Source organism: Sturnus vulgaris, chromosome Z (genome assembly GCF_052056855.1).
Source record: "Sturnus vulgaris isolate bStuVul1 chromosome Z, bStuVul1.hap1, whole genome shotgun sequence".
NCBI lineage: Eukaryota > Metazoa > Chordata > Aves > Passeriformes > Sturnidae > Sturnus > Sturnus vulgaris.
In genome coordinates this window covers 57895247-57910441 of record NC_142283.1, presented here as the reverse complement: position 1 = coordinate 57910441, position 15195 = coordinate 57895247, and the positions used below count along the sequence as shown (strand labels likewise).

Here is a 15195-nt window from a genome sequence, read left to right as displayed (position 1 = left end):
ATCAGATTTTCTACTTATAAGTTTACAACTATTCTTGGAAGTTCTAAAGTAGGACTATAAAGGTGTGGCTTTGACTAAATCTCAAGTAAAGAAATCCAGAAATTTCACTTCCTAAACTTAGACACACCTTTGCAAGACCTTGCTTTTTCTCACTTTAAGGACAAAATTAGAAAACGTTTGCAATGCTTTGTTTGTTCTTTAAGTCATATCCTATTAAAATTAAGTTTTATCATATTTTCTAGTGTGTACAACTTACAGAGAAAATTAAATGAATTTTCACTGTCAAACTGACTATAATAAAAACATATTGGGTCATCTTAAGATTTGTGGCATATGCTTAAGTAAATATTGCAGGTATTGATTAAACAGTGAAGTAATTTTATATTTGTATGTAAAGGAAATTTTGAAAGAAATATTTCTAAGTGTTGGGTGACTTTTTTTCGGGTTTATGTTTACTAAATGCTTTTGAAACAAAGCAGTTGTATGCCTAAACTCTCATTTCTAACTCAGGCTATATAACTTTGCCCAAATTCTTAACAGAGACTTTAAAGAACTCTTTATCTTTCTCTGCTTTTTAACTTATCCACACTCTCCTGCCTTCTCAAAGCCTATACAGCTTCCAAAGTTTCCATAAAATGTACAACAACTGTAATTTCATCATTGTTTCTTGTTTGTTCTATACTATTTGTTTTGTCTCTCCTCTGCCTGCCCCTCTGAGTTTTGGTGTTTTGGTGCTATTGCAGAATTTTTTTTTCTGTCAGAAGTCCTTCACTGTTGTCTCTGTCTACTTGATCAAACTCATCTACTAACAGTATTTCATATATTTTTCTGAACCATCTGTTTATTGCTTACACTGTCTGTCAAGATTTTTCATCTCCTTTGTCATGTGCATCATTTACATTAACATTTAGAGAAATTTATTTTCCTTCAGTTCCTCAGCATCTGCTTCTGTTTGACTTGTGAGGAAATTTGTTAAACTGTATTTTTGATATTTTTAATATTATTCTAATCAAGACATGTTTTTCTTTTTTCATTGTTTAGTTAGTTGTTGTTACTGTATCCTCTCTCTTACTTTTAGTGTGTTACCTTGTTTTATGTAGGCTTTTGCTCTTATGAAAAATTAATTTCAGTTTACTATAAATAATTTTGCCGAAGAGGCCTGAAACAAGAAATAAACTTGATGGAAGTAATTTTCTGATTTTCTTTAATTTCTATTTTGTTGCTTTTAAAAAGAAAATGGTACTATTTGTATGATTGGGGGATTAAACATGGTTCAGTCTCAAAACAATCAGCTTCAGTTATTCCGTCCAATTAATTGTAGAGTAATGTAAGTTTTTTGATAGGCTGTGTGAAAGTTACTTAGGAATTACATAAACATTACAAAATAATGAAACACTGTCCCTTTTTTTGAACCATTAAATATATATTGCTGTATCCTTTTGGGGACATATAATTCATTGTATGTAACAAATTATTTTACAAATTATTTGATAATAAAAATCAAGTTTATACAAACTTCACAGATATTGCATCAACATCTTAGATGCAGGCACAAGTTTGAGTTACTTAAATCTCTACTGCAAAAACCAAATGGGTGGTTTCAGAGAATTACATTAATCTTGTTTTCATTATTTCTATTTTATCAAAAGCCTCAGCACTCTAGTTTTTTGTGTGTTTTGCTTTTTAGACTGAATCCGGCTATGGATCAGAGTCAAGTTTGCGACGCCATGGCTCCATGGTGTCTCTTGTCTCTGGAGCAAGTGGATACTCAGCAACATCCACCTCTTCATTCAAGGTTGGTGCAAAAAGTTTACCTAGTATTTGCGCATAAATAATGCACAACAGGAAAAGAAGTAACATAATGAAGACTCATTCACATAATTATAGAAAAAATACAAAATACTTAGTTTAAATGCCAGTAGTCCATCATATAATGGTGAACAGATGGGAAGCTCTCTCATGCAATCATCCCTTTTACACTGTGGTGTCATCTTCTGTGGCAAGAAAACCAAACTTGTGAGGGTGTTCACTAACTTTGTCTACTTTACTCACCAGAATATCCTGGGCTCCGAATGAAAACAACACTAATTCTGTAGCTTAATGAGTGTGATATAGCACTGGCTGACAAATTATGGCATTCCTTGTGTCATGCATATGAATATTTAATATATGAACCTAGTGTGCTTTACTTCTGGGAGAGCAGAGGAGAAACACCACAAGAAAAGGGAATAAGGATTGGAACAAAGATCTTAAATTGGAGCTGACTGCTTTCAGGCAAATATATATAAAGCTGGTAGTATGCAAGTTCACATTTTTAATAAGCTTTTGTGGAGTGCTCTGAAGTAGCACGTGCAGCCAAGAGAAAACATTGAGACAGTGACAAAATGAGTAAGGAATACTCAGATATTATTTCTTCTGACATTAACAGTATTTCATAATTGCTGAGTTCTAAAATGCCCTTGGTGTACTTCAGTTTCTTCTTCATAGCTGCAGAAATACATTTTTAAAAATTAAATTGTATTTATGCTGCACCAAGCTATTGTTCAGTATGTAGCAATATTTCAGGCTTTTTTCCTCTGTGTTTGCAGAAGGGCCATAGCTTACGTGAGAAGCTTGCAGAAATGGAAACCTTTAGAGACATCTTATGTAGACAAGTTGATACTTTACAGAAATACTTTGATGCTTGTGCGGATGCAGTTTCGAAAGACGAACTCCAGAGGGATAAAGGTAACGCTGTAACTGAAAACTCTTCCCTCCATAGAATGTAGCTTTTTACCAAGGAAACCTCTTGATACTGTTACAATAGAATTTAATAAATAAATAAAATACATATCTTAAGTTTAGTTTAGTAAAGGATCGGTCATTTGCATAAATGCGTAAACATATTAACTATTTTTACTTTAGAATTCAGATTTGCTTTAAAATCTGCTTGGTGTTAACCTGTAGCTGTCAACTGTACAAAAGCACTGTTCTTTTAAAGTGTTTTGTTACAGAATACCAATTGCTAACCCTCATGAATTCAATTTAGTGCTGTCTCTTACCTGTTATTTTGACAAACAAATGGGATATTAGTTTTGATAGAAACAATACACTATTTTTAGAAAGTTCAAAGTGCTGCCTTAAGTAATGCTTCTGAGCTGTGTTAGCTAGAAATAGAGCATTGAATGCACACTTGAGACCATACTAGACTATGATGTGGATGTCTACATGTCTCTGAATTGCTTATATCAGAGCACAGCTGTCACTGTATCTGCACACTCTACTGAGGCATTTATATTCATTCCTGTGTTTGTTCTGGCAGCATGAAACTTTCCATAGCAATAAAGCACCAGAGAAGTACAATTCCACTTTTTTTTTTTTTTAACTTTCCAATGTGGAAGATTAGATAGATACTGAATCATGGCTCCTACTTACCCACTCATAACACCAAGCTATGTTGCTCTCACCAGAGAATTGAATGCTAAACTTCAATGCTGAGCAATGTTAGATTCTTCTGTTAACTGATATTTGCACTGGTAATTGTCTTGGGTCAAAAAGAAAAACAAACCAAACGCAAAAGGGAGGGAGGGGTCATGACTGTCATTATAGAGAAAAGTGCTGGCTAACCATGAAGGCTGTCTTAATTTTCTCTTGCACACCAAATAACTAGAAAAGCTTTCTCACTCCTGCAATACGCTCTCTCTCAAATCTAGTGGTTGAAGATGATGAAGACGATTTCCCTACAGTACGTCCTGATGGAGATTTTGTACATAACAGTAACAGCAGTAAAGAAAAATGTAAGTCCGTCTCATTTTTTTCAGTGATGAGAATAAGAATGAATGGTATGGTGATAAGTCTGGTACAAGACAGATCTTTTATGCTCTTTTCTAAACAGAAAATGGCAAGGATAGTTATTTAAGTGTATGTGAATGGAAGTTCTTAGTCACATTATAGTTCTTTAGCAGCCTTTTTGTGATTCTCTGAGTTATCTTAATTCACACAAATACTGATGCAAGCTTGTCAAGTGGAAATTTCCTATTCTATGTTTAAATCATTATCACTACAAAATTCTGTTGAAAGGGCTGCATTATTCAAATATTGGGAACGGAGATTTTGTAACAAGTTATTACAAGTGTTACCTGCTTTAGGAGTTTGGTGGAGTTCAGAGCTTTTTCACTTTCACTTTTTCGATGTCCCCTTATGATTTTCCCAAGTATTATGGCTATGGAATGGTTAAACCAACACTGTCACTGATTCTCACTTATCATAACTTTAGTGCTTTTTTACTGTCTTTTAATTGTTATAATGAGCAAAGTTCTGATTTTTATTCTTATCATAAATGAATTTGTTATTGTACTTGCTGTACCCATGCAGCAAATGTGAAGAATTCATTAAAGTATTGCTGTTTGAGAAATCTGGTAGTTCTGGCCTAGAGAAAGTTGTGTATGCATTTAAATTGTATTTGCATTCTTCTTAGACCTTCTCATTTTTTCTGACTAAAATATTCCAGTGTTTACACTCTCTACTTGTTTGCAATTCAGTTAGTCCTAAGGTATTTCTTAGGCATGATTCACAAACCTTGGAAGTTGAACCTCCAGTTTCAAGTGTGATGGAATCTCCCAAACTACTCACCAGAAAAGTTTTTTTAAATGTAAATACTTCCATATAGAATCTAGAAAATATAGGGCAAAACAAACCTTTTCTACATATATTCTACATATATTACATATTTCTTTCTTGTATTTAAGTGCTTTTTCTATTACATATTTCTTTCTTGTATTTAAGTGCTTTTTCTAGAGCATATCCAAAACTGTTGTGATGGAAGAGGAAAGGAAAAGGAATGGAGGGAGCTTTTCAGGTTACTTCCAGAATTCATCACATAAGTAGATTTTTCTACTGAGGATTAATTGTGATGCTGATTTCAGAGATTAAGTAGCATAAAACTGAAGTTTTGAATCAAGTGTAAGCAGATATATGATACCACTAACCCTATAGTCTGTATGAAACTGGTTTTTTGTTTGTTTTTTTTTTTTAGTATTGTTAAGTTAGATTTCAGAAACCTGAAAAAATCTTCTTTAACAAACGTTAAGTAAGAGTTTAATTTTACTGTGTGATTCATTTTGGAAGAGATGTCTTTGTCAAACTCAATTTTTGTACAATAATGTAGGAGTTTCAGCTTAATTTACCTGTCGAAAATTCTTTCATAGCTGTTGTTCTGGCACATCTGCAATATATATACGTATATTATAGGGAATGTCATTAGGAAAGTCTGTATTTTTAATGCAGCTGGTCGTCAAGCTTTTGGGAACTTACGCACTAAGAAACTGGTATTTGGTGTTATGGATATCTGCATAAACTCACTTAATCTTGCTCCTACAGGAAATAATTCTGCAACCCCTTGTCTTTTGCAGGACTTCTAATCCCAATTGTTATGAGTCCTATATTGCATTAAATTTGCTTTCCATCAATTATTTCTATGAAAATATTTATCCCCATTTCAGTTTTTCAGTGCCTCAGTTTGATTTCTAATGGCTAAATTCATTAAATATTTAGTAGCCGAGTGCTGCAAAGCTTGATTGGTAATGAAAAATTAGACTCTGTCTTAAAGTGGAATCGTAAGTGATACAGTGGGAAAAGTAGATGTCTCAGGTTGAGACAGCCATGCTCATATATTGGGCATGATAAAAGGTCAGACTAACTGGCAATGAAAGAGTTGTCTTCAACTTCACCCTTTTTAAAACTTAGCCTCAGAACATCTGTTCCAATTGGGTTTCTCAAATTTAAGGTTCTCTTCCTGAAATTTCCATCCCATCCTGGAAGGACTCTTAACAATCTTCTCAGCTGTAGCTTGTGGTTGCCTGTTTATTCTGAGACTGCTCTCCACTCCGTGCTTCAGGAAGTGAGGCATAGGTTCAACCTTTTAATTTAGCTTACAATGATATGGAGGAGTGTTTAAGCCTACTGCTGAAACTACTAGTGCACCATTCCAAAGCTCAGATCATTAGATTTAAGACTGACCTGAGGGACCATATTCACATTGACTCTTGCAGTTTGTTTTCTGAGTAGGAGGAGAAAGTTAATGTAATTATGAACATTTGTGTACTGTTCTGAAGGTGATTTGGCTAAGAGAAGCTTTTTCTTTTCTGTGTTTGATGTATCTTTAAGTGAAGAAGTAGGTAGAGTACTGTGAGGTTGTTTAAATACATTGGTCACTTTCTAATTAGAAAATCTGGTAACTGGAACCCTGATCATTTATATAAAACACCAAGGTATGATGTCTGGCCAATGCATATTTGCCCACTGGGATCTTATATTGAGGAATGTAGAATCTTGATCTCTAAATGTTCCCATTCATCCCCTCTGGAAAGAGAACATATTTGGATTTAAATTTTCTAAGAATAGCAAGAGCAGGTGTAACCTACTTAAGGAACCACCTGGAAAATGTTCTTTGTACTGGAACTATAAAGATGAAAATGGTACAAAGGCTGAAGGAGAGAAATTTGATGTAAATTACAGCAGAGATTTATGTTGGATTTTTGTGCTTTGAATGGAGGAAAAATATTTGCCAAAATATTGCTGAAAAAATGAGGTTGTTCTTAGAGGAAAACTAATCATATTGATCCTATTGCAATTCACAGAAGGTAGCAACAGTAGGCATCAAGAAATGGATTATGGACACAAATGTTTATTTTTCACTTAGGTTAGTGACGTAGTATGTTAAGGGGGCATAAAATGGAAAAGACGGAGGAACACCTTTCTGCTTACTGTCTTTAGAATACTTTCCTGTTTCTCTGGAAAACAGATTTGATCAAACAGTGAGAAGGTGTTAGCAGCAGAATCTTGGTAACAAGAAGGGAAAACACCTGTCCTAACAGACACAGAGGTCTAGGAGAGAAAAGCTAAGGAGCTATTGAAAGTTAAAGAATGGTATGAAAAATTCCTTCATGAACTCTTGTATGAAATACAGGAGAAAACAAATCAGAAATAAAGCATAGATGGGATAATGAAAAACGAACTGCTTGGAAGCTGTTGAAATTGAAGTTAGGGTGGGAGACAAGTTATCCTGATTTTTTTCAGTTGACATGACACAATTCGATAACCAAAGAACAGTTGCAAGAGTAAAAACCCTTTCCTATTATTCTTTACCGTTAAACATAGATCTCCAGATGACTGATTTTAATTTTGAAATAATCAATTTGTAGCTGATATGAAATAAAGTGTAAAAAAGGAATTGGAAAGATGTTTGGTCTCTCCAAATAGAAAATCTCACAAGTACTTGTAAAGTGCTGAAGCTCACTTGTTCCTGAGATGAGGGTTGAGGTCATCTCCCAACACATTTCAGAAAGACAGATGATTTTCCTGTGATTAGGAATGAATCAAAATACTTGATAAGTATTAAGCATAAGGAACCTGTTGAGTGACCATCTCTTCAACGAAATAGGCTTTACATCCTTATGTGACATGTTCATTTTTGCCCATAATTTAAAGCCTGAAAAGCTTCAGGCACTGACTTCAAGTCTGCAGCTCTGCATTTATCACACTTACTCTGAAACTAGTTATTAAAGAATGGCTTAGAACTGTATAGAAGTGTTAATGAGATGTGGCTGAGACGTAGAAAGGGACAAAAGCTCTCTTTTTTCGAGAAAATTAAGCTGTGTTGCCATATTTCCCTTAAATTCTACTGGAGAGATTTTTGAAGTTATTTATATGGTGCTGTCACTAGTGGCAGTTTCTTCAGCATGTCTACATATTTCCTAATTGAGAGAGAAAACTCACATATGTAAGCATTATAGCTGTGCTGTTAAGCCTTCATGTGAACATAGCCTACACCAACAGGAGGAATTATTACTGTGAAACCATCTTTTTCAGCTGTGAAGTAATAGGAGCAAAGTTCTTGTATAATTTTAATTATTTTCAGTGGAGTTGCTGTATCACCTCCTTGCCAGCTTATGCCACTTGCACTTTCTCTCCCCTCTGTGTTCCCTCTGCAGCTGTGGGGGAGGGAAAGCTACTCTGCTCATTATCATTTCTGAAAGTTTTTTCGTTCTCTTACTTTCCTTTTTGTTTTTTTCCTTGAGCTCCCATCACATTTACCTTTTAGGGAATGTTCTTGATCAACACACACAAAAAAAAAAAAGTTGTGTTCTACCATAGTATGTGTCCTTCTTGAAGTGTTTGAAGTCGTTTATAGTTTGTAATCACTTGTTTGAAAAACAGTTTGATTCCTTCTGAAAGGGGGGCATATAAACCTCTGGAGGCTTAAACCACTACTGAAGACGGTGTGATGACTGCTTTGTGTTCCCAAAGTGTAGACACTGTGCTTTATTGTCATGGAACAAGTTCTGCTTTGCTCTTGCAGACGAATAAACTTACTCAAATATTAATTTGTACTTTTTAAACTGTAAAAGTGGTATGTTGACAAACTGACAGACTGGAGAAAAAAAAAAGTAAACCAGATGATAAGTCATGAGCTTGCTCTTTGGCAGTAGCAGGAGCTACTTTAACTTGCTGGGTTCAGTCAACTTCAACTTGAGTGTTACTTCTGCATTGTTGTATTTTCTGACATTCATGTGCAGTGCTTGGTATGTTATTATGTCAACCTACGTACCAGTGTGACATATAATAGGTACTTTTTTTTGTCACACATTTTAAACAACTTGTTTAAATAGCCTTAGCAACAGATGGCCTGGTTGACAGCATGAAGCAGTTCTTGGAGCTGTATAACTCACAGTACTTGGAAAATTCAGCACATTTGATGCTTTTATCTTATACCTTTTTACTTTGAGGTTTTAAAATCTGTAATTACATGCTTAAAACAACCTTGAATTATACATTTTGGGTTTGATGACATTTTGAAATTGTTCCTTTCTTAGTGCTGAGTCTGATATGTTTTAAGGTTGCTCTGTGTTAATTAGGCCCCATTTCAAGCTGTCAAACTGCTATTGTTACAAACTATTACCACTCCCTCCACCCACATGATTTGCAGAGTGCAGAGTAATACAGCATTACAAGCAGGCTTGAAATACAGTATAGCAAGATGAACCTGCAAGGATCTATTTCTCCATTTGAATCTTTTTCTTTATCCTTTGGATAGCTGTGGACATTATTACCACTTTAGCTTTTTATTTTTAAATTAACTTTCTAGCCAGTCTGTTGTCTTCAAGTATTACACGTACATGTGAAGTGCTAGTTTGATTTAGGGCAGCTATCAGTGATCTCGTATATGTGTTTTTAGTGTTTCCGCTTGTGACACCCAAAGGAATTAATGGCATAGACTTTAAAGGAGAAGCTATAACTTTCAAGGCAACTACTGCTGGAATCCTTGCTACACTCTCTCATTGTATTGAACTCATGGTAAAACGTGAAGAAAGCTGGCAAAAAAGGCTAGATAAGGTAAGATCATTTTCCTTTTACTTTTGTTGAAAAGAAAAATTTCTGTAGCTTGAAATTGAAATTTCGCATAAGCCGTTACTAACTTTTGTACTCAAACAACTGCTTTTATTTTTATGTACAGCAATTATTGATTTCAGGTATTTTAATTATTAACCCTATAGAAAGTTAAGGAGCCTTGTTCTGACTGGTGATAGTCCTATATTCTTTATATCTACATAGAACCTGAAATTATCTCATAGTAGTAAGTGTATTGCTTACAGCCTTCTGATGTAGAGCTAATTCATGCTTGCAAAATGATGTGCAAGTCTCTGAAATGTCTTAATATGATAAGTGGTGGTGACAACACAGGGGAGACCAACCAGTTCTAACTTTATATGTCTCCTCAAGATAAAATTTCCTTTAGGAAATTAGGGAGATTAAGTTATGCTTTATACTAATTGGTTAAATCTTCTGTGTTCTGTTAGAATATCTGTTATACTAAGCAGTGATAATTCATTCTGAACCTACTCAACCATTCTAAAGAAGCAGTTTCTTTTGTCTGAGGTTGTTGGAGGCATTGCAGGTTGGAGTTCAGGCTTTAGTTTCTAGATCTTGCCATTTCTGGCTGGTGTGCAGTGCAGTTGTTCTGCACTCATTTCGCATGTTTCTGTATACTCTATATTATGTATCAAATCCTACTCTGTTTAGTGGTACCCTATTCAAAGAATGAATATATTCAGACAAAATATATCCATATTTGAATACTTGACCCTGTCTTCTGTATTGTTTGTGCATATGTTAGAGGCACTGTGTCACTGTATTGTGACTTCTGTCAAGAATTCTTTACCGGTTCACCTGAGCAGTTGGAGGAATTACAGTAGATCCAAGATTTGAAGCCTGTTTATAGGATCATAGGGGAGTTCAGGTTGGATGGAGACCTCAAGAGGTCTCTCATGTTCTAACCTTCATCTTAAAGTAAGGACAGTTTGAGTCAGAGCAGGTTGCTCAGGGCTTTATCAAGGCTGTAGACAGCACAGCTCTTCTGAGCAGGTCTGCTACTCCCCCCTTGTTAAAGTGGAAAACGTTTTGCCTTATATCCTATTGGAGTAACTTTTATTCCATTACCTGATGCTTATTTTTCAGCCTTCTCATGTAAACTGTGTAGAGTCTGGCTCAGTTTCTTTATTAGTTTCTTGAACATACTGGAAGGCTACTGTTAGGTCCCACAGCAAAAGCCTTCCCTATGCTGGACAAACATTCTTCATTTGTGTTGAGGAGACTTTCCTTAGAGCATGTTTACCTTGCCTGTAGTTCAGTGTATTTCAATAAAGAATAATATGTTAAAATATAATTTCAATTTATTTGGATTTCAGTTTTGTCACTTTTTTTGTTACCTTGTGTACTAACTTTAAAGCACTTGTGTAAGATGCAAGTGATTAACAAAATCAAACCTGAATTTCACTTGGGGTCTCGTGGGACCCCAAGAGTAAGTACATTTTAAAGGGGTTCACAAACTTCTTTCAACTTCTTTTCCCAGGAATTAAAAGGTCAAAAGCTCCTGAAACCTCAGAGTTTTCAACTTGCTCTGTTTTGGCAGACTTGCAACTTTGAAAAAGGCCCATTTGTCATTGACACTTTCTGGGGTTTAGAGGACAGTCGTGGTACCTTAATTAGTACCTGAAGTCATTACTTTGTATTTCTCTCTTTGCTCGCCTTTTGGAAGAGGAGATTTTTTTATTGAATGAAATAACTAGATTTGTGGTGGGATAGCCTTGGCAAAGAGTGAAATGCTCACCACCTATTCAGCAGGATTAGAGAGAAAAATAGAATGAGAAAGCTCATGGGACAGGAGTCAGGGCAGAACAGTCTTGACATGTGGAAAATCAATTTGTTGCTGATCTAAAATAATGTGAACTTAATGGGAGAACAAACACTAGGACAGCTTTCTTGCTCCTTGGCCTGAGCTCAACTTCATTCCTTCCCTTTAGGCTCTTCTACCTAGAATCATAAAATCATTAAGGTTGGAAAAGACCTCATACCTCATCCAGTCCAATGGTTAAGCTAACCCTTCCAGGTCTACCACTAAACCATGCCTGCGAGTGCCACATCTACACCTTTTTTAACATTGCCAGGGTCAGTGATACCACCACTTGCCAGAGCAGGGCAGTTGTTCCAATGCTTGTCTGCCCTTCCAGTGAAGAACTTTTTCCTAATATCCAATCTAGCCCTCCCCTGCTGCAATTTGAGACCATCTCCTCTTCTCCTTGTGCTTGTTACCTGGGAGAAAAGACCAACCCCACCTGTCTACAGCCTCCTTTCAGGCAGTTGTAGAGAGCAATGACATCCTCCCTGAGCCTCCTTTTTTCCAGACTAGACACCCCCAGCTGCCTCAGCCACTCCTCCTAGGACTTGTGCTCCAGATCCTTCATCAGCTCCATTGCTCTTCTCTGGACATCATCTCCACATCCTTTCTGAATTGAAGGTCCCAGAAATGGGCACAGGATTTGAGGTATGGCCTCACCCATTCTGAGTACAGGGGGACAGTCTCTGCCCTGCTTCTGCTGGGCACACCCTGGCTCATGTTCAGTCATTGTCACCAGCACCCCCAGGTCCTTTGCAGCCACTCTGCCCCAGCCTGTGGCACTGCCTGAGGTTGTTGTGACCCAAGGGCAGGACCCAACACTGGCCTTGTTGAACCTCACACCACTGGCTTTGGGCCATGATCCAGCCTGTCCAAATACCTCTGCAGAGCCTCCCTGCCCTCCAGGAGGTGAGCACTTCCACCCAGAGTGGTGTCACCTACAAAATGACTGAGGCTGCACTCTGTCTCTCTGTCCAGGTCATCCGTAAAGATACAAACCAGGGCTTGCCACATATTGAGCCATGCCAACAGCACTGGTGACTGGCCACCAGCTGGATATAACTCCATTCACCGCTGTCTGTGCCCAGCCATGCAGACAGAAGTTTCTTAACCAGCAAAGAGTATACTCATCCAAACCATGGGCTGCCAGTTTCTCCAGAGTGATGCTGTGGGAAATGGTGTAAAATGCTTTAGTAAAGTCTAGACAGGTGGCATCCATAGCCTTTCTGTCATCCACTAAGCAGGTCACCATGCTGTAGAAGCTCAGGTTGGTCAGGCAGGATCTGCCTTTCACAAACCCCTGCTGGCTGGGCTCAATGCCCTGATTGTTCAGTAAGTGCTGTGTGCTCTCACTTGAGGTAGTAAGTTCCATAACCTTACTGCATACCAGCGGCCAGGCAGTGCAGGGTGAGGAATGAAGGGTTTGCAATTAGTCCAAAACACTTCATTGTTGTCATTCTTTCCTTCTCATACTTTTTCCCAGCCTGGTACAGGTAGCCTTCATCAGTGGAGGCCTCTGGGAAAAATCTGTTGCAGTGTGGATCCTTCATTGGACGTGGTTCCTTCAGGAAATATCCCTGCAGTGTGGACATATATGTTCTCTGCCCTGGAGCTGCACCTCCTCATCTTCTTGGTCTTGTCATCTCCTCTGTGGTTTCTCACTTTTTCTTCAAAGTCACCTCTCCACAGAGTGTTTTTTACTCTTTTTTTTTTTTTTAATCCCCTCAGGGAAATGTCACATATATGGTAGATGTGCTCAGCTATGTGTTGAAGTGAGTCTGGTTTGGAGCTGTCAGGAGCCACCTTTGTCTACCACAAGGCAGCCCCAGTCTCCTCCCACAAATGTGAGCAAGACCTTGATGCCTACACCGTTAAAGACAGCAATTTAGTGTATTCAGACCTCTAGTAGCAGTATTCCACAGTGCTGCTTTTGTTTACTTTTTATCTGTTTTAGTGCTTAAACCTGACTTTTTAAGAGCAGCTTTTATAACTATGGGCCTGATCGAAATATATTGCTTTCTATGTAATAAATAGATATGAGATGAGAATGGTGTAGATCTTTGTACTTTCGATTTTCTTGAATCTTTGTGCAAACTTCTCTGAAAAGGAAGTGAGTCTTGTGAGATGATAAAGTATTGATTCTGTGGTTAGTTTTCTTTCATTACCAAAATAGTTGAATGTCCAGAATGAAATTGATGTGAAGCATGTAGTATTACCTAAAGCAACTGCAGCTACAGCTTTTCTTTCTACCTTTCACACTTGGCTCTTAAGATCTTGAGCTTGACTTGTTTCCAGTGCAGTATATAATACACTGAATGTATTTTAATATATACTTTTCTTAAAATGTACATACATTATGTACACGAAGGATTTTGTCATTATATTTGATCCACTGTTTTACTTGCAACAAAGTCTTTGTGATAATGGTTTTCATGTTGTCTTGACTGCAGCAGCATTCTTCTGTTCTTGTTTCTGCCTTCTTTAATATTATTGCCAAGAGAAGCTGGCAAATTTGGAGAGTCATATTTTGACACATGTGAATTGTAACTAATTTGCAGATTGAGTTACCAAAAGTGTGAGAATTTGGGGTGAGTGGGAGAATAAATTGTGTTTTAGGTGAGGTCTGTTTTGTTTTTCCTTCCGAGTCTGGTAAAATTTCTGTGTTTTTCTCAGTGACTTATACTCAAGTCATGCTTTATGTATCTTCAGGACTCTCCGGTCCTTTTTAAAAAGATAAATATGTGAAGTTTTGTGAAATCTGTTAGCAGGTACTGCCTCTTTGATAGTTTCAGACGGGAAAAGCCTACAGTCACAGTTAAAGACAGTATTGCCTCTATCAAAGTGCTTTTGTGTGTGTCTGTGTTTGTGTGTGTATGTGTAAAACTATACTACCTTGTTCTACATCAAAATATTGCCTAACTGGAAAATGTGTTCAAGGGAATGTTACCACCAAATTCCCAGTTAGTAAACTCAGCCTTTCAATATTGCTTCACGGTTTTTCACTGAATCTTTATGTTTCAGTTTGGATTGCTGAATAATTATATCCATATCTGCAAGAAATAGTGTGTGATGTCCATCTTAAAACTTAACTTGCTTTCACTTGAAGTGATTTTGAAAGGAGACAGAGAAACATCTTGTGAAAAAGAACTGATTTTCGCAAAAATGTCAGAAGTGTTTATAGCTTTTTCATGGAAAGTATCTGGCAGTATGCAGAATTTGTAGAGGCAGTATTAGTCTGATTTTGGCATTATTACTATTTTATTCAAAATATGCAGTGATATAGTCACCATCAGGTGACACAGACTGGCTCCTAGTACAGTCACAACCTGTTATGGGAGAAGGATGTCAAGTTGCACTCTCTGCGTAGAGTCCACAGAATGATTCTCATTGCCCTAATTATAGATACAAACTTACAGGGTATGACTTGTCAGTATATAATTACTTTCAGCAAGTTAGTTTTTTACCAGTTTTAGTTTTTACCATTTGTTATCTCTGCCCAAGTATCTGTGTCAAGGAGTTTTATATGAAGTGTCAGATAGAAAGTATGACCCACAATGAAGCATGAACAACTATGCTTAAACTAGAAACCAGTTTTTGCTTGCTGATGTGGTTTCTTCCACATGACTTAGATCCTCAAGGTAGCTAGTTCCCCAAGTTTTATATTATATATGCATGTATATTGGCACATATTGCATGCATGCAAATAAATTCAGAAAGTCATCAGCTTTGCAGTTGCTGCTTGGAAAAAATACTACCCTGGTCATTCCATTTTTTGGCATGTTGGCAATTCATTTTTGCTGCATCAAATGATCTCATGTAATTTTACAGGAGACAGAGAAAAGGAGAAGAATTGAAGAAGCATACAAAAATGCTGTGACAGAACTGAAGAAAAAGTCCCACTTTGGAGGACCAGACTATGAGGTATGAGTTCTACTTTTGGAATTTTTAAAAACGCTATGACTTTTTCTGATGGGTTGACCCTG

General features: G+C 36.8%; 1 protein-coding gene across 5 annotated transcripts in view; it reads left to right on the top strand.

The window, feature by feature from the left end:
* The window catches only part of CERT1 (ceramide transporter 1), a 75489-nt gene that overhangs the window by 43028 nt on the left and 17266 nt on the right, over positions 1-15195 (top strand). For all 5 annotated transcript variants that reach the window (XM_014887624.2, XM_014887544.2, XM_088156574.1 and 2 more), the window contains 5 exons: positions 1688-1795; positions 2589-2727; positions 3693-3776; positions 9215-9372; positions 15041-15133. In XM_014887624.2, coding sequence (XP_014743110.1) covers positions 1688-1795; positions 2589-2727; positions 3693-3776; positions 9215-9372; positions 15041-15133 — 582 coding nt within the window. The remainder of the gene's footprint in view (positions 1-1687; positions 1796-2588; positions 2728-3692; positions 3777-9214; positions 9373-15040; positions 15134-15195) is intronic.